Source organism: Sarcophilus harrisii, chromosome 2 (genome assembly GCF_902635505.1).
Source record: "Sarcophilus harrisii chromosome 2, mSarHar1.11, whole genome shotgun sequence".
Classification (NCBI taxonomy): domain Eukaryota; kingdom Metazoa; phylum Chordata; class Mammalia; order Dasyuromorphia; family Dasyuridae; genus Sarcophilus; species Sarcophilus harrisii.
In genome coordinates, this window is record NC_045427.1 from 558,532,697 (window position 1) to 558,553,193 (window position 20,497).

Below are 20,497 nucleotides of genomic sequence, written 5' to 3' on the forward strand. Positions count from 1 at the left end.
AGGACAGAAATTGGTTTGCATCTTTGTATGCCCAGCACATTATACTAGGGGAGTTGCTTAATAAATAATATTGGATTGGATTATTAGCCAGCTTATTTATTTCTTTTCTTTAGAGTGAGGCTGAAATAGAGTGATTAAAAAATTGGTCGTTCCCTGCTTTCTGACACAGAACTGCGGTTTAAATGCAGACCTGTAAGAAGGACTCCCGTAGGAAAAGATTCTTTAGAACTTTGAGGCTTCTTCTTTTTTTTTTAATAATTGAGATCTGGCTGCAACTAACAGACCCTAGGTGGATTCCATTCCAGCTGCTATTTTACTTTGTGATTGATTTGCAAGTTCTCTTGTGATCCTGGCAGTGTTTGGTTGTGGCATGGAATTGCCTTTTGGTTATTTTTTCCATAGTGTATGAGTGGCCCTTGTGCTAGAAATGCTCGCTAGTGATTTCCCTGGCTGAAGGCCAGGATGTCTGGTGAGCAGAGAAGGTAGTGAAACACAAATCCACAATAGAAGTCTGGGTATTAGGATCCTGGGACCAACTGAATGCCTGGCAACTGACTTTGAGCATGCAGTTGAGGTTCAAGCTCCTCTCTCCATAGCACATGGGAGATACTTTGGATCCTTGGAAAATATATTTAAGTGCAAAATATTATTTTCTACATGCTCATCTGCTTCCAATCAAGTTTCTGCATAGCAGAATAGAACATACTATTCTTGGGGCCAAGGTTAGCTTTGGTTTGACTTTTGGTCATGTAGTTTGAATTTTAAGGAAAAACTCAAATCTCTACCCCTTGACATGGCATCTTTGGCATCTCTTGTGAGAAGTAAAGAAAACAATTATAGAAGCAGTTGAGCTGCTGAGAATTGGAGGGATGAAAACTTGATAGGTCTTCAGGTTTGGAAATTCATTCAAACTGGAAGCTAGAGTAGGTAGAAAAGGTCAGTAACTGGACACATACTTGTTTTTTAAACACCAATTAATAGTGTTATTGTGAGGAATAAATAAAATATTTTTTAAAATTTGTGTGTGCATGTACACACACATGTAAGTGTATGTAAACATACATGTATATGTGTGTATATATATGTATATGTATATATATAGATACTTTGGTCATTTTAAAATTATTTATAAATTATCAGCTGTTATTGTTTCTTTCTTGTTCTTTCTTGACCCTGTGGGGATTTTTTCCAAGAGCTCTATTCCTATTTTTTCTTAATTTCATTGGTTTTAGAATTAATGAAATAAATTTCAGAAGACAAAAGGGAGGGTGGAAAATGGAGGTTTGATGCTGCTCTTCTGTTTTCCTGTCCATCCCAATGAGAACAGAAGCTATTTGTATTAGATTTGCTGTATCCCACAGAAACACTTTCCTTGCATATTCCTAGCATACTTAGAAGTAAACATTTCTGCAGAGACTACACTCTTAGGATGTACGTAACCCGATCAATCAGTTTTAAATGGCACTCCACTATAGGTCTGCTCTGATCATTTGCAATATGTGTTTATTATGAACAAGATTTTTTTAAATGCAATGATCTTTCCTTCAACTTATTCATGCACTAAATAATCATGTGCTCAAGGAAGGACTAGCAACAAGTATTTGAGAATCAAATGATGACATTAGAAGGTAGTTTCAGTTAAGTTTGTGCTTTGTAAAGCACTTAATTACTGTCTTAAGTCCTTGATTGAATTAAATCCTTAAAATGAGATGATGACTATAATTGCTTTTCTCTGTACACCAAATTGGGGGAATTGTGTGGTGAATTTAATAGGCTTCACTGAGGCCTAAATTCATTTAATGTTCCAGTTCTACCTTTGAGCAGGCAGTCATGTGGACAGTGTCTTCCAGGTGCAGGCACTTGCCATGTTGAGCCCAGCATGGCCTTTGCTGTAGTTTTCTGTGCATCATTGAATTATCTCGTTTGGCTTTTGTCCTTTGCAATGATAAAAGACCAGCTTTGGTTCTATAGGGTGCAGGCTAGTGTCTGTGCAGACTGCAGGCTTTCAGCTTGTTTAGAATAAAGCATAATTAACATAGGGCACAATATGGTCTTTCAGGAATTACCCTCCTAAAGAGGAGAAAGAGTGTAGTTCACACCCTTAGTTCAGCAACAAAAAGAGTTTGGAATATTGCCTCCCAGAGTTCCTGTTAGTCTTTCAGCAGTGATTGATTGGATTCCATCTAAAGTATGCATGCATTTCATTGAAACTTCTTGCCATGTTTACAGGCATAATGAAAAATAAGTAATTCATACCAGCATTGCTTATCATCTGTAATTTGAGACATCAGGAAGCAAGGCATCAAAGTGAGTAGTTGCATTTCTAAAGGGCACTCTCTCAGTTGAAAGGAGAGAAAGATTTTGGTAGTTAAAGATTATAGTAGTTGTTCTGTTCATTATTTCTTAGTTTCTTTTCTCAGGCCAGGCCAGAAAGATGAAAATGACATCAGTCACTGAATCAACAAACATTATATTACCTGCTAAATGTTATGAACACAAAACCAAAATCAAGTTGCTCAAATTCTAATTGGGAGAAGGGAGCTACATGCCAATACATAAGTGTCTATAAAACATATGCCAAGTAGAAATAAGTTACATAGCAGTAGCTGCTTTGGAGACCCAGAATGGTTTCTTGCAGAAGACAAGCTTTTAAACTGAGTTTTAAAGGAAATCAAAATTCCAAAGGGTAGAAGTTGGAAGATAGTAAAATAGCCAGTGGAAAGGCACTGAGATGGGAGATGGAATGTCATATACGAGAAGTAACAAAAAGGGCAGTATGCTTGACCTTAGAATGGGTAGAGATGAATAATGTATAATAATATGGCTAGAAAGGTAGAATATTACTAGATTGGGAGGTATTTTTAATTTCTTAAGTCCTAAGGATAATAGGAAGACACTAGGAGTTGAGGTGTTGTAGGGACATCAGAATTACATCACTTTTGATGGATTGGATTGGAGAGGGAGTTCAGGGTAGTATTCTAGGTAACTATAGTAATAGTGCTTATGTGAGTGGATAGAAGATGATTTGTAGGAGAGACGTCAGAGATAGAAATGACAAGACTTAGTAACATACTGGATTTTTTTTGTGAATGAGAAGTTGAGAATGATTAGGCTAATTAACTGGAAGGAGCAGTGGTGCTTTGGACAGAAATGGGGTAGTTCAGAGGAATAGGTAAGTTTTTCAGTAGAGATAATGTGTTTTGAAAATGTTGAATGTGAGATTAGTACAAAACATTTTGGAATGCCCAGTAGACAGGTGGAAATCCAGGTTTGGAGGCCAGAAAAAGAAAGTAGTAGTAGCTATTAAGGTACTAATCATCTGATAATAATTAAACCATGGGTGTTGATGAGGTTAAGAGGTAAGGGAGAGTGCCCTGAGCAGAGCCTTGGAGTATAGTTACAGTTGAGGATGTGACATGGATAATAATGATCCAGCAAAGGATTCCAAGAAGGAATGGTCTGCTACAGAAGGGAACATTGCCACAAAAACTTGAGAGGAAGGTGTATTTGGAAGAGGATGTTCAGTAATTGCAGATGCTGTGGAGAGGTCAAGAAGGATAAGAATTAAGAAAAGACTACTTTATAGTTGAGAAGATTGACAATTTTGGAGGTTAGTTTTTGTTAAGGGTTGTGAAGTCAGAAGGTAGACTTCAAAGAATGAAGAAAAGAGTGAGAGGAAAGATATCAGTCTTAAGGAGTTTTGCTAAGAAAGAGAGAACTATAGGACATTAGATAGAAACTAGATTACAGAAGAGTAAGAGGAAGTGTGGAGGTAACCAATGTAGACTGCTTTTTCAATTCCAGAAACAGAGAAATATAGGATGATAGTTTAGTGGGGATAGTAAGATCTCTTGATAGCTTTTTAAGAATGGGGGAGATTGGTTATATTTGTAAGCAGCAGGGAAAGAATTCTAGATAAAGAAAATTAGTAGCTTAAAAGGGAATGATACTGGGGAAATGTTCTGGAGAAGGGATGGGATCAAGAGAATATGTGAAAACATTGACTTTGGTGGGGAGAAGAGACTATAATAAATGAAGAAGTTAGTAGGGAATGATATAAAAAGATTGTGAGATAAGATGAGAAGAGGGAACTCAGTTATTTAGTCATTTTTCAGTCATGTCTATCTGTTCCTGACCCTGTTGGGATTTTCTTGGCAAAGAAAATAAAATGGTTTGCTATTTTCTTTCACAGCTTTTTTTTTTTTTTTTTTTTACAGATTAGAAAACTGAGGCAAACTCTGTTAAGTGACTTGCCCAGGGTCACACAACTAATAGGTGTCTCAGATTGGGATTTGAATTTAGGAAGATGTGTTCCTGACTTTAGATCCACTTAGCTGGCTGCTCAAAAAGGAATCTTATCTGGCCTTAATTTTCTTGGTAAATTGTGAGATAACTGAGGATAGAGTAAGAAATTAATCTGGAAGATGAGAGAAATGAAAAGAAAGTTTGGAATAGCTGTTAGGGTGAATAAAATAGTCAATTAGGGAAGAATAAAAGGATTATGTTACTGCAGTGAGAGCCTAGTTGAAATCAGATGACAAAAATTTGTAGTAGAACCCATTGGCTTGATTGTGCATCTTCCTCTCTTTAGTAGCATGCAAGGAAAAGCAAAGGAAATGGATAAAGTGAAGATTGATGAGAAATTTGGCTTTTCTAGCTGCAAAGTGTGTCCTTTGCTTGGTTTAGTTATCCAGTTTTCACTGACTTTTTTCTCTGTCTTTGCAGGTTGGGTGGACCGGATCCCTTGGACTACGTTAGCATGTACAGGAACTTGGGAAGTCCAGGTGCAAATGTCCCGGAACATTGGCACTATGTTAGCTTTGGACTGAGTGATTTATATGGTGACAACAGAGTCCACGAGTGAGTATGTGCCCACCTACCCATTAACTTATTTCTTAATCTTTGGCTTAAACTTATGTTCTGTTTTCTGAGGCTTGCCTTGGCTGAATCATCATTGATGTTGTCTTGTCTTGTAGGACTTATAAATCTCACCTGAAATTGGGTTACATGCATTTTTTCTATGGACCCTTTACATTTGTGCTTTGATGCCAGGGATCTCATAAGTATTTTTTCCCTTACTCTAGGAACTCTGGAATTTGGCTTTAATATTACTGGTTGTTTTCATTTTGGAATCTCTTTCAGGTGATCAGTGGATTCTTTCAGTTTCTATTTCGCCTCCTTGTTCTAAAATATTTGGTCAGTTTTCCTTTATAGTTTTCTGAAATGTGACATCTGGGCTCTTATTTTTAAAAAATTTATCATGGCTTTTATAGTCCAGTAATTCTTAAATTATCTCTCCTTGATCTGTTTTCCAGGTCAGTTGTTTTTCCAGTGAGATATTTCACATTTACTTCTTTTTTTTTTTTTTCATTATTTTGACTTTATTCTTTTAGAGTCATTAGCTTCTACCTGTCCAAGTGTAATTTTTAAATAATTATTTTCTTCAATGAGGTTTTATACCTCTTTTATCATTTGGCCAATTCTAATTTTTTAAGAAGTTATTTTCTTCAGTATTTCTTGTGCCTGCCTCTTTTGCCAAACTATTCTCTTTTCATAATTTTCTTTTTTTCTGATTTATTTTCCTAGTTTTCCCTCTATCACTCTTATTTGACTCATAGATTATTTTTTGCTCTTTAAAAAAAACTCTTTCTTCAGTTCTTCTAGGAATTCTTGTTGGGTTTATGTCCAACATTGTGTATTGTGCAAATGCATTGTGTGTGTGTGTGTGTGTGTTTTAAGGCTTGACTTACAGATGTTTTCAAGTAGTTACCTTCTTGTGTTTGTGAATTGAACTTACCTGTCACCATAATGGCTTTTTATGATATTTCTTTTGTTATTTGCTTGTTTTCCCAGCCTAGTTTTTGATTTTGAACTTTACATTAGATTTGGGCTCTGTTCACTTATAGGGAGATAGGGTAGGAGACAGGAATCTCTGTCCCCAGTTTCAGACTTGTTTTGTCCTGTTGTTTTCACAGTTAGTTCTAAAAGCCTGTAAGTTTTTAGTACTTCCAAGGTGATGTGACCCAAGGAGAGGTGTTGATCATAGCTGTGTAGGATCCTTACTCAGTGGTGTCTCTTGACAACTCCTTCTCTCCCCTATAACTGTAGCCTGGAACTTAGTAATGGGCAATGGAGTTGCCAGATGACATTCATTCCTACTACCAATGCTAGCACAGGAGTCATCAGGAATCTGATCAAGTATTCAGTTCCTGTATTGTTTCTAGGCAGTGGGAGCTGCTTGAAACTACTGCTGTTGCTGTGGCTACTCCCTTTAAGGTCACATTTCTACTGTATTTCTGGCCAGCTCTCATCCCAATGCAATAGATCTCCATCTCCTAAGTTATTCGAGGTTGGAAAAATATCTCCAACTTTTTGTTGATAATGTTGCTTTAGAATTTGATTTTAAAACACATTATTTTAAAGTTGCTTAGAGGGAAATACTGGAAGAGTTTGACTAGAATACTCCCTTTACTCAGCTGTCTTGGTTCTGCCTCTATTGCAACTCTACTTGAGAGATTTATGAGTGTTAAGTCAATCAACAAGCAAGTCATTCAGCAGGCATTTATTAAATACTTATTATGTTCAGGCTCTCTGCTAAGCTCTGGTGATACAAGCATCTGGTGATGCAGAGAATCATCTGCATAGAAATGGTGATACAAGCAACTGAAATTGCTTGAGGGAATGTGCAAAAAAACTGTACAGACAAGAAATATGGTGTGTAAATGGAAGATAATCTCAGAGGGAAGGCAGTAAGCAGTGAGGAGGAGGATTGTGAGGTCAGAATCCTGGTATGGAATAAGACCAGAAAAGGTCTCTTGCAAAAGGTGGAGTTTGACCTGAATCTTGAAACAAGCTAAGGAGTACAAGAAGTGTGAAGAGGGAGAATATTCCAACTATGATTGAGAACCACAGAGGCTAGAGAACAGAGTATTGTGTGCAAGGAACAGCTAGGAGACCAGTGTCACTAGAACAGTAGCCGTGTTACTAGAGTAAATGAAAGAGGGAGTTGGTCAAGTGTTAAGAAGACTGAGAAAAGGTAGAAAGGGGCCAAGTTGTGAAGACCTTTAAATACTAAACATTTTTGTACTTGATTTAGGAAGCATTAGATCATTGAAGTTTATTGAGCAAAACAACATTTTTTCAATTGTGGGATGCAAGTTTTGGAGTAGAGGATAATGTGGTCAAATTCTACTATTTAGTAAAAATCACTTTGGCATCTGAGTAGAAGTTAGATATGAAAAAAAGGAGATGTAAGGCAGGAAGATAATCAGCAGGCTGTCAGTATTACTGTAATAACAGTAATTCAGGCATTAGATAATAATGACCTGTATCAAGTTGATGGTTGTGTGAATGGACGAAAAGAATGATGTATGAAAAGTGGAAATGACAAGATTTGAAAACAAACTGGATATGTAGAAAGAGTGGGAAAGAGTTCAAGTAAGAGGCTGAGGATGATACTGATGTTGTGAGCCTGGGTGACTGAGCATGGTGATATTTTTTATTTTAGGGAAATTCAGAATAGAGTAGAGTTTGGGATATCCAGGTCAAGAAGTACAAAAGACAGATGATGATTTTAGACTAGAGGTTAAATAGATCTGAGAATCATCTGCATAGAAATGATATTTGAATCCATGGGGACTGATAAGTTTACTAAGTGAAAATAGTATAGAGGAAGAAGAGAAGAGATCCTAGGACAGTTATAACCCTATATGAACGTCCAGGGAAGGACACTGAGAAGAAAACTGAGAGCATTATTATTATTATTCATTGTTGTTGAGGTAATTAGGGTTAAGTGACTTGCCCAGGCTCACACAGCAAGGAAGTTTTAAGTGTCTGAGGGCACATTTGAACTCGGGTCCTCCCGACTTCAGGGCACCATGGTGCTCTATCCACTGCACCACTCGAAAGAGCAGTATTGTAAAAAGCAAGAGAGCACTGTTTAGGGGAAAAGTCTGTATAAAAAGCTGCAGAGAGGTCAAGAAGAATGAGTATTGAATGAAGACTATTAAATTTGGCAATTAAGATATCATTGGTAACTTTGGAAAGAACATTTTAAGTTTAATGATATATAGAATGTTTAGAAAAGAGAGGAAAGGAAATAGAAGCATCTTAAGCAGATGGTCTTTTCAAGAATTTTGTTTATCTGCGAAAGGGAGGAGAGGTATGGAACAAAAGCTAGGTTGGGTTCAATTTGATCAAGTGAGGTGGTGATTTTTTTTTTTTAAATAGATGAGGAAAGATATGGGTATGTTTATAGGCATCAGAAGTGAGGGGGATAGTAACTGAAACTTTATTGAGAAAATGTGGATGATAGTGGGAATACAAGGTCAAAAAATGAAAAAGTTGCCTACTTTTAAGGAGCTTACATTCTATCAAGAGAGACAACATATGCTTCTATTTGTATATATACATATATGTATATATACACAGAGAATTAAATCTTAGTAGAAAAATGTATGCAAAATAAATATAAAATAAATACAAGATAGAGTATTGTCAATTGGTAGTATCAAGCAAGGGATTATGTGGTAGTGCTTTTAAAAGGAAGTGAAGCCTAAGGGGAGAGGGAACATACTTCTGGCATTATGGAAAGCCTGTGCAAAGATATGGAGACCAGAAATTTTTAGGGTGAGACCTAGTGCACAGGAAATATAGAAAGGGGAGAAGTTGGATCAGTTGTGAATAGTTTAAAACGTTAAATCAGAGTTGTTTATTTTTCATCCTGAAAGCAGTGGGGAGTCAGTGGAGATTATTGAGCAGGAAAATGCTGTTATCAGGTATGCACTTAAGGAAAATTAATTTGGCTGTTTTGTGGAGGATGAAATGGAGTGGGAAAAAGATTTTGAGACAAGAGACGAATTAGGAGTTAGACGTTTCACCATAGCTCCTCCAATTTAGTCTGAATCTTCTATAACTAGTTCTGAACTTTTAATTGGGTTGTTTAATTAAGCTTTCGCCTTCTGGGTTTCCTCCAGTTGAGGTCTTATCATTATATTGACCATATGTTTGAGAGCAAAAGTCTGTAAAGATGGATCCCTAGGCTCTTTATTCCATTGTGGTGCAATCAGAATGGGAACTATTCTTCACTGAATTCGGACTCTATGTTATAATATTAATAATAGAATCAAAATTGCTAACAGATGTAGAAAATGAAATGAATATGTTGGACTTTAATTTATATTTTTTAATAAGAACCTGCAAAGGTTGTTCAGCACAGCTAGCCCTGGGCCTTCCTGCTGACAGATTTATTTCCAGTTAAAAGAACACCATTTCCTGTGTGACTTAGAAATATTGACATTTTGGCTTGACTATCACATCTTCAATTAGGGCCCCAGAGTTCCCTGATTAACATGAGAAAACTCATTTTAGAAGAAGCAACCTTGAGTGACCAAAAGAAGACTGACCCCATCTGAATCTGTGCTGCAACTTGCAAAGCCTCTGAAGCTTTCAGGCATTACATCATGATATTAATAGAACCTGTAAGAACTGTCTTCACACATTTACTAAATAATTTTTATTACAGAAATAAAATGATATATTTATAAATGATATCCTACAAGACTTCTTCCCTTTGGTCCTGAAGGCTTTTTAGGGGAAGAAATACTTTTTAAGCTTTTTGTATAAGGGGGCTCATTTGTATAATTCCGGACTTGTTTCCGGAGGTAACTTTGCACACAAAGCTATGACTCAGAGATGGTGTATTCTGGAATTCAGAATTGAAAACTAGGAGATTTCAAATTGAAAGTAGTATTACTTCTCTGATTCTGACAAGATATCATTCAAGAAAAGGGAGAAGGTGCATAATCTCTGGTGAAATCTAATTTGTCAGCAGGGTGGTAGAGACATGGCATTCAAGTCATGCAATTTTAGGGCAGGAAAAAATTTCAGAAATCATGTAATACAGAAAACTGTCATTTGACAATAAAGAAAATGAAACCCAAGATACTCCAGGTGTCTCCAATCTCCAATTCCAGTGTTTTCTTGTTAGATTTTCTGTTTGAACCCTTTTATGTCAGCTAGCAAAGCATTGAGATAAAACTGTTACTGTGTGTCTCCCCTCAGGAATGAGGAATGTTTTCTTGTTCCATATATCAACTGTAGGCAGATGAATAGCAGCCCAGAGGATGCAGAATCTTTCATTTTTCCTCGCTTTTCCTCACATATTCCCAAAAGCTACTTCTCTGAGATAGACCAAGAAGTGATTTCACAGCTACCATTCACTGGAGGAAATGCTACAAGAGAGCACTTGTTTGATCAGGTAGTTTTATGAGGCTAATTCTAAAATAGTAGATGGGGCAGGTTCCAACTGGGAAAAGCCAATAGGAAGGCATTGATGATTTGCCAGGAGCCCTAAGGCCATCTTTAACTAACTTCAACTAGGAGAAACATTGTTAACCACTCTTCCCCTTGAGTTGTGAATATGTGGGAACCTGCCATACTCAAGAGAGATCTGAGTGGAATCTGCTAAGTGCTTGCTGGGACCTGTAGTACTCTGGTCTTTCCCTCTATGATGGAATAGTTGTGACTGAGTTGATGGGCTTCAGAGGAATAAATGGGTCAGAGAGAACTTTTGAGAACTTTAGGATATAATCATAGGTAGAGGCTGCTTGGGGTTCCAGTTCATCAGAGACTTTAGATTAGGAGTGCTTAATCTTTTTATTATATCATGGCCGTCTTTGACAGTCTGGTGAAGCCTATGCACCCTTCTTAGAATATATAATTTTTTAAAATTAAAAAAAAGTAGTAGTTTAAATTTTTTTTATTTGTTTAATATTTTCTCTAGTTACATTCAAAACAAAAAAATTTACATTTATTTCTAAAATTTTTGAGTTCTAGGTTCTCTCTCTTATCCTCACCCACAATTAAGATGCAAAATATTTACACAAAAATTAAGTTGTGAAAAAAACAAATAGATCTTCCACCATAATGAAAATGAAAACCTTCAAGAAACATTTAAGTTAAAGGGGAAGGAGGAATAGGAAGAGAGAATGCTTCAGTCTGTATTCAGATACAATCAGTTCCTTCTTTGGATATAGATAGGATTTTTTGATAGGATTTTTGGGTAGTCATGGATGATTTTACTACTGAGAATAGCAAAGTCATTCACTGCTGGTTATCCCAGAACGTTGCTATTACTTTGTAGCTATTACATTTTACTTTGCTTCAGTTCATGGAGGACTTCCCAGGTTTTTGTTTTTGTTTTTTCTTCAGAGAGCATCTGCTCATCATTTCCCACAGAATAATAATACTCCACACATATAATAATAATATATTAACAATAATTAATTATATTATTGTCTATTATATAATTATATAATAAATAATTAATAATAATTAATAATAAACACACACCCCAATATATTGAGCCATTCCCCAATTTCTAATTCTTGTGCCCTGAGAAGAGAATTGCTGTGTATATTTTTTGTACATATAGATCATTTTTCCTTTTCTTCTTTAAAATTACAGCTTTTGATCGATAGAACATATGCATGGGTAATTTTTCAACATTGTCCCTTGCACTCTCTTCTGTTCCAACTTTTCCCTTCCCTCCCTCCACCCCCTCCTCTAGATGGCAGGCAGTCTCATACATGTTAAACATGTTAAAGTATACCCTAGATACAATATATGTGTACAGATCTGTACAGTTCTCTTGTTGCACAAGAAAAATTGGATTTAGAAGGTAAAAATAACCTGGGAAGAAAAACAAAAATGCAAGTAGTCCACATTCATTTCCCAGTGTTCCTTCTCTGGGTGTAGCTGATTCTGTCCATCATTGATCAATTGGAACTGAATTGGATTTTCTCTTTGTCGAAGATATATACTTCCATCAAAATACATCCTCATGCAGTATTGTTGAAGTGTATAATGATCACCTGGTTCTGCTCATTTCACTTAGCATCAGTTCATGTAAGTCTCTCCAGGCCTCTCTGAAATCATCCTTTTGGTCATTTCTTACAGAACAATAATATTCCATATCATTTATATACCACAATTTACCCAACCATTCTCCAATTGATGGGCATCCATTCAATTTCCAGTTTCTAGCCACTACAAAAAGGGCTGCCACAAACATTCTGGCACATACAGGTCTCTTTCCCTTCTTTAAGATGTCTTTGGGATATTAGCCCAGTAGAAGCACTGCTGGATCAAAGGGTATGCACAGTTTAATAACTTTTTGAGCATAATTCCAAATTGCTCTCCAGAATGGTTGGATCCATTCACAACTCCACCAACAATGCCTTAGTGTCCCAGTTTTCCCTTCATCCCCTCCAACATTCATCATTATCTTTTCCTGTCATCTTAGCCCATCTGACAGGTGTGTAGTGGTATCTCAGAGTTGTCTTAATTTGCATTTCTCTGATCAATAGTGATTTGGAACACCCTTTCATATGAGTAGAAATAGTTTCATTTTCATCATCTGAAAATTGTCTGTTCATATCCTTTGACCATTTGTCAATTGGAGAATGGCTTGATTTCTCATAAATTAGAGTCAGTTATCTATATATTTTTGAAATGAGGCCTTTATCAGAACCTTTAATTGTGAAAATGTTTTCCCAGTTTATTGCTTCCTTTCTAATCTTGTCTGCATTAGTTTTGTTTGTACAAAACCTTTTTAACTTGATATAATCAAAATTTTCCATTTTGTGATCAATAATGATCTCTAGTTCTAATTTGGTCACAAATTCCTTCCTCTTCCCCAAGTCTGAGAGGCAAACTATCCTATGTTCCTCTAATTTATTTATAATCTCATTCTTTATGCCTAAATCATGGACCCATTTTGATCTTATCTTGATATACAGTGTTAAGTGTGGATCCATGCCTTATTTCTGCCATACTAATTTCCAGTTTTCCCAGCAATATTTGTCAAATAGTGAATTCTTATCCCAAAAGTTGGAATCTTTGGATTTGTCAAATACTAGATTGCTATAGTTATTGACTATTTTGTCCTGTGAACCTAACCTATTCCACTGATCAACTAATCTATTTCTTAACCAATACCAAATGGTTTGGGGTGACCGCTGCTTTATAATATAGTTTTAGATCAGGTACAGATAAGCTGCTTTCATTTGATTTTTTTTTCATTAGTTCTCTTGAAATTCTTGACCTTTTATTTTTCCATAAGAATTTTTTATTTTTTCTAGGTCATTAAAATAGTTTCTTGGGAGTCTGATTGGTATAGCACTAAATAAGTAGATTAGTTTAGGGAGTATTGTCATCTTTATTATATTCACTCGGCCTATCCAAGAACACTTAATATTTTTCCAATTGTTTAAATCTGACTTTGGGTGGAAAGTGTTTTGTAGTTTTGCTCGTATAATTCCTGACTTTCCTTTGACAGATAGATTCCCAAATATTTTATGCTATCAACAGTCATTTTAAATGGAATTTCTCTTTGTATCTCTTGTTGTTGGATTTTGTTGGTGATGTATAAAACTGCTGAGGACATGTGCATTTATTTTGTATCCTGCAACTTTGTTAAAGTTGTGGGTTATTTCTAATAGCTTTTTAGAAGAATCTCTGGGGTTCTTTAAGTATACCATCATATCATCTACAAAGAATGATAATTTGGTTTCCTCATTACCTACTCTAATTCCTTTAATCTCTTTCTTGACTCTTATTGCCATAGCTAGCATTTCTAATACAATATCGAATAGGAACGATGATAGTGGGTAACCTTATTTCACTCCTGATCTTATTGGGAATGGTTCCAGTTTATCCCCATTACATATGATGCTTACTGATGGTTTTAAATAGATGCTCCTGATTATTTTAAGGAAAAGTCCATTTATTCCTATACTCTCAAGTGTTTTTATTAGGAATGGATGTTGGATTTTATCAAATGCTTTTTCTGCATCTATTGAGATGATCATATGGTTTTTGTTAATTTGGTTATTGATATAGTCAGTTATGCTAATAGTTTTCCTAATATTGAACGAGGCGTTCATTCCTGGTATAAATCCTACTTGCTCATGGCGTATTATCCGGGGGATGATTTTCTGTAATCTTTTTGCTAATAATTTATTTAAGATTTTTGCATCAATATTCATTAGGGAGATTTGTCTATAATTTTCTTTCTCTGTTTTCAACCTACCTGGTTTAGGTATCAGTACCATGTCTGTGTCATAAAAGGAATTTGGGTAGGACTCTTTTAATCCTTATTTTTTCAAATAGTTTATATAGAATTGGAGTTATTTGTTCTTTAAACGTTTGGTAGAATTCACGTGTAAATCCATCTGGTCCTGGGTATTTTTTCTTAGAGAGTTGATTAATAGCTTCTTCTGTTTCTTTTTTTAAATGGTACTGTTTAATCAATTTACTTCTTCCTCTGTTAATCTGGACAAGCTATATTTTTGAAGGTATTCTTCCATTTCATTTAAGTTGTTGAATTTATTGGCATAAAGTTAGGCAAAGTAACTTCTAATTATTGCTCTAATTTCCTCTTCATTAGTAGTGAGTTCTCCCTTTTCATTTTTAAGACTTAACAATTTGATTTCTCCCTTTTAATTTTTAAGACTAACAATTTGATTTTCCTCTTTCCTTTTTTTAATGAAATTTACTAAGGGTTTATCTATTTTGTTGGTTTTTTCATAAAACCAAATCTTAGTTTTATTTATTAATTCAATAGTGTTTTTTGTTGTTTTTTTTTTTTTTTTTTTTTTTACTTTATTAATCTCTACTTTTATTTTTTAGAATTTCAAGTTTAGTGTTTGCCTGAGGGGGGTAATTTGTTCCTTTTCTAGCTTTTTTAGTTTCAAGCCCAATTCATTGACTTTCTCTTTCTCTATTTTATGCAAGTAGGCCTCTAGAGATATAAAATATCCCCTTATTACTGCTTTGGCTGCATCCCACACATTTTGGTATAATGTCTCATTATTGTCATTTTCTTGGGTGAAATTATTGATTATGTCTATGATTTGCTGTTTCAGCCAATCATTCTTTAGGATGAGATTTAGTTTCCAATTATTTTTTGGTCTGTTTTCCCCTGGCTTTTTATTGAATGTAATTTTCATTGCATCGTAATCTGAAAAGGATGCATTTACTATTTCTGCCTTTCTGCATTTGAATTTGAGATTTTTATGTCCTAATATATGGTCAATTTTTGTATAGGTTCCATGAACTGCTGAGAAGAAAGTGTACTCCTTTCTGTCTCCATTTAGTTTTCTCCAAAGATCTATCATATCTAACTTTTCTAGTATTCTATTTACCTCTTTGATCACTTTATTATTTATTTTGTGGTTTGATTTATCTAATTCTGAGAGTGTAAGGTTGAGATCTCCCACTATTATAGTTTTGCTGTCTATTTCTTCTTACAGCTCTCTTAATTTCTCTTTTAAGAATTTAGATGCTACACCACTTGGTGCATATATGTTTAATATTTATATTGCTTCATTATCTATGCTACCCTTTAGCAAGATATAGTAGCCTTCCTTATCTCTTTTAATTAGATCAATTTTTGCTTTTGCTTGATTTGAGATCAAGCAAGATCCCCTGCTTTTTTGACTTCACCTGAAACATAGTAGATTCTGCTCCAATTTTTAACCTTTACTCTGTATGTATTGCCCTGCTTCAAATGTGTTTCCTGTAAACAACATATTGTAGGATTCTGGCTTTTAATCCAGTCTGCTCTCCACCTCCGCTTTATGGGAGGAGTTTACTCCATTTACATTTATGGTTAAAATTACTAATTCTGTATTTCTTGCCATCTTGTTAACCCCAGCTTATGCTTTTCTCCTTTCCTTCCCCTTTACTCCCCTCCCTAATATTAAACTTGTGAGCACCACTTGCCTCACACAGCCCTCCCTTTTTAGGATCCCTCCTTCCACATTAGAATTCCTCCCCTTTTCTTCACAATTTCTGTATTCTCTTCCGCTTAGCTTACTCCTTCCCTTTTTACTTTTCCCCTCCCACTTTTCAATGAGGTGTGGGAGAAGTTTCTCTGTAAGTCAAATATGTCTAATATTTTTCTCTTTAAGCCAATTCTGACGAGAGTAAGATACACACTGTGTTCATCTCTTTCCCTCAGATATAATAGGTTTCCTTTGCTCTTCATGAGATGTAGTATCCCCACTTTATCCTTTTTCTGGTACAATTTCCTTTCCAACTCTAGTTTCTTTTTTATATTATAACTGTAAAACCAAATTGTACATGTGTTCATGTATATTCATAACAGAAAATATAGTTCCCAAGATTTCTTTCTACCTTGTTATGTTTCTCTTGAGTCCTGTATTTGGAGATCAAACTTTTTGTTTAGTTCTGGGGTTTTTTTGGTCAGAAATAGATGAAATTCACCTATTTCATTGAATGTCCTTTTTGGCTGGGTAAGTTATTCTTGGCTGCATATCAAGTTCCTTAACCTTTCGGAATATCAGATTCCAGGCCTTCCATCCTTTAATGTGGATGCTGCTAGATCCTGAGTAATCCTTATTGTGGTTCCTCTATATTTGAAATGTGTTTTTTTTTAGCTGCTTGTAAGTGTTTTTTTCTTGGTCTGATAGTTCTGGAATTTAGCCACAATGTTTCTTGGGAGTTTTGATTTTGGGATCTCTTTCAGTAAGTGATCCATGAATTCTTTCAGTGTCTATTTTCCCCTCTGTTTCTATAGCATCTGGGCAGTCCTCTTTGATGATTTCTTGAAAATAGTGTCTAGGCTCTTTTTTTCAACATAATTTGTAAGAAATCCAATAATTCTCAGATTCTCTCTCCTAGATCTATTTTCCAGGTCTGTTGTTTTCCCAAGTTGGTATTTAACATTTTCCCCATTGTTTCATTTTTTTGGTTTTGCTTGACTGATTCTTGGTGTCTCCTTGAGTCATTCATTTCCATTTATTCAATTCTGATTTTTAATGAATTATTTTCTTCATTTACTTTTTTTTATTTCTTTTTGTAATTGTCCAATTGAGTTTTTAAATAAGTTTTGTTCTATGGAATTTTTTTCCATTTCACAAATTGTATTTTTTAGAGAGATATTTTCCTTTTCGAATTCACTAATTCTGTTTCCCTTGGAATTGTTTACCTTTTCCAGTTCACTAATTCTGTTTTTCAGGAATTTAATTTCTTTATCCACTCTATCTTTAAATGAGTGGAGTGGCTTATCCAGACAGACCCTCTTATCAAGCTTCCCTTTCCTTTCCCCATTTTTCTTCTAGCTCTCTTGAAAAAGTTTTTTTTAATTTCTTCTATGAGAGCGTTCTGTGGTGGGGATCAGATCATATCCCTCTTTGGAGATTCATCTGGACACAATCTGTTTTTGGTCTCCTCAGGGTTTGAAATCTCTCTATCCGTATAGAAGCTATCAGTAGTTAGAGTGTGCTTTTACTCATTTTTATAAAAAAGAATCAAAGAAAACAAATAAAAAAAAGCAAATGCAGTCTGCTTTTTGGGCTCTGTGGTGTTACCAAGTTTCCTGTACAGACTAAAGAAAGTAATAGTGAGGCAGCAGTGCAACAGCAATGGCTTCACTGTCGGCACAGTGCCAGTCTCTGAGACTCTGAGAGCATGCTAAGTCACTCTAGGTGCTGGGTGGGTGTGGTCAGGTCATGAGAGACCCCAGTGTTTTGAGATTGAGGTCTTTATCCCCTGTGTTTGTAGCTTCTCTGCTGATCTACTGGCTTGCTGCCAGGCCAAAGAAGTTCACACTGGGTAAAGTTCTCCCCACAAGTTTTCTGAAGGCTGCAACTACACCCTGCCCCCCCTCCAGTCTGCTCAGTGTGAGCTGCTTTCTGTGCTCTTGCTGCCTGCTCTAACCATCCCTGCCTGTGAGCAAAAACAGACCTTTTCTGGCGAATTTCGAGGATATCTTCTGTTGGTAATATATTCGTGAGTTTTTTCAGTCAAGCACTAATTAATTCTGAGGCCAGATCATGAAAAAAAAAAATAGTCTAAGGGCAAGGAAGAGCTTAGATAGATGTGTGTATCCTCTCCACCATCTTGGCCGGAAGTCTCTCTCTCTCTTTTTTTTTTTTTTTTTTTTTAATCTATTTTGGTTTTCATGCCAAGTAGAGATGTTGTTAGGATATACATGAATTTGGGTACAGATCTTTTGATCATTCATCAATTGGGCATTTTTTTTTTAATAAATTTGATTCAGTTCCTTTGGAAAATGAAGCTCTATTAGAGAAACTTGCTTCAAACTCTTCCTACAACTACCATTAATAGCTTTTAATTTTCAAAATATATGCAAAGATAGTATACAACATTCACCCTTGCAAAACCTTGTGTAAAGGTTTATTTTCTCTTTACCCTAGACAGCAAGTAATCCAATATATGTTAAACATGTACAATTCTTCTATATATATTTCCACAGTAAAAATCAGATCAAAAAGAAAAAAATGAGAAAGAAAGCAAAAAGTAAGCAAAGGACAATAAAAAAGGTGAAAATACTATGTTGTGATCCACACTCATTCCCCACAATTCTCTCTCTGCGAACAGATGGCTCTCTCCATCACAAGACCATTGAAACTGGCCTGAATCACCTCAGAGTATTATTTTTAAATGCGTAAAATAAAATAAAAGTTTTACAAAGGAAACCAGTTATGTTATGTCATTCTTGACTCTTTATTCTTTCTCATCTCCTATATTATCTGGTGCTTTCTATCTTTCATTTATACTCTTATCTTTCCTTTGACATTACCATACCCCTGGTTCAAGGTTTCATCACTTCAGATTTGGAATTTTGACTTCTGGTTGGTCTCCCAACCTCAAGTATCTCCCTACATTACAACCAATCCTCCATGTAGCTCTCAAATTGATTGTACTAAAATAAGATGTAGGTCTGATCATGATCTTTCTCTCATTCATGAAATTTCAGTGGCTCCTCATTACCTCGAGTATCAGATATCAAATCCTTTATCAGTCAAAGCCCTTTATAATCTGACTGCTTCCTCCTTGTCCAGTCTTCTCATACCTTAACCTCCCCCTGCTTCCACCCTGGTACTCTGTTGTCCAGTTTACTAGGCTTCTTGCCATTCATTAAAAAGGACACTATCTCAGGGTACCACATTTTTTAACTGGCTGTCTACATGTCACCAATTCTGTTTCCTCATCTTATTCTCTTACCCTCATTGGCATTCATGCTCTAAACTAAAATTCACCTACGAGACCTTTCCCTGATTCCTCGTTAGTTTTTTTTTTTTTTTTTTGTCAATTATTAATTTTATTTTTTCCCCTAGCAGTGGTATTTTATTTTTTTCCAAATATACATGCAAAGCTAGTTTTCAACATTCACCTTTGCAAAACCGTGTGTTCCAAATTTTTCTTCCTCTTTTCTTTCCTTCTGCCTTTCTGAGATCACAAGCAATTTGATATGGGTTAACTATATGCAATTTTTTTTTTTTTAGATTGATAAAAGAGGTTTATTATGGGGATTGGAAGTAGGGTTAGAAATCCTGACAAGCATAAAGTCTGGTTAGGAAATAGATGAGGATATAGAGAAGATGGGACTGGAAAGAATATTCCAGTAGACAGAAGCTCCTTGGCATAGCATGGCATAGCCTAGCATGGCATAACATGGCATGTTTGGAACCTCTTCCCCCATATGCAATTTTAAAAAACATTTCCATATTTGTCATGCTGCTCAAGAAAAATCATATCAAAAGAGAAAAAAAATGAGGGGAAAAAAACAACAACAAAAAAAAGTGAAAATACTATGCTTTGATCCACTTTCAATCTCTGTAGTTCTCTCTCTGGATGTTTATGGCATTTTCCACCAGAAGTCTATTGAAATTGCCCTGATTGTTGAAAAGTTCATTACAGTTGATTTGATGCCTCTTAATGCTAGTATCTTCCCTTTTTTTGATTATCTTTAGCTTATCTGATAAATATCTTGTTATTCCATAGCTATTTGCAGAGTCCCTGGGTCATAGTTTTGGTATTTAATAAATGCTTGCTTGTTGCTTGAAAGGTAGGAGTGTGGCCCTTAAGAGGGAACCTAATATAATCTCTCACTGAGAAAGGGGAGGACAAAGTCTATTCTACGTACTACTAGCCTTCATGTGGTCCATAATGTAGACAAAAGGACAGCAGTTTCTTTGTGGTTGAAAACTTCATCCAGCGCTTCCTGTCTTTGCCAGAGACTGACGTTAGATTTATTCTGAAAAGACTTTATTTATTTGAATGGGTGAAATTCTCTTTTCTCCTTTGGTTTTGCTGTCAACCTGAATCTGATCTACTAGTAGATTTAAACATTGGCAATATATTAACTTTCTTTCTTGGTATTTATTGTGGCTTTGACTACCTGAAGATGAGAAATGTTGAATGTTTTCTCTTAAAAGCTTGTCTTGCTCACAACTTCTTAACATACCTTTATATTTGAGGATTTCCACAAATCTTACTTTTCCTCTGGCACACTTACCTGGGGAACATATACTTGCCCAGTCAGGGAGCACTGTCCAATCCTTTGACAGGGGAAGAATTCCTTCTAGAGCCAATGAGAGAAGGGAGCCTGTCTTCAGTTTTACAGAGCAAAGGAAATTTTCTGCTGCCATGCTGGGAAGTAGGC

General features: G+C 35.6%; 1 protein-coding gene across 2 annotated transcripts in view; it reads left to right on the forward strand.

The window, feature by feature from the left end:
- Positions 1-20,497, forward strand: part of SUFU (SUFU negative regulator of hedgehog signaling) — a 159,493-nt gene that overhangs the window by 4,630 nt on the left and 134,366 nt on the right. For both annotated transcript variants that reach the window (XM_031955761.1, XM_023496204.2), the window contains exon 2: positions 4,726-4,860. In XM_031955761.1, the coding sequence (XP_031811621.1) occupies positions 4,726-4,860 (135 nt within the window). The remainder of the gene's footprint in view (positions 1-4,725; positions 4,861-20,497) is intronic.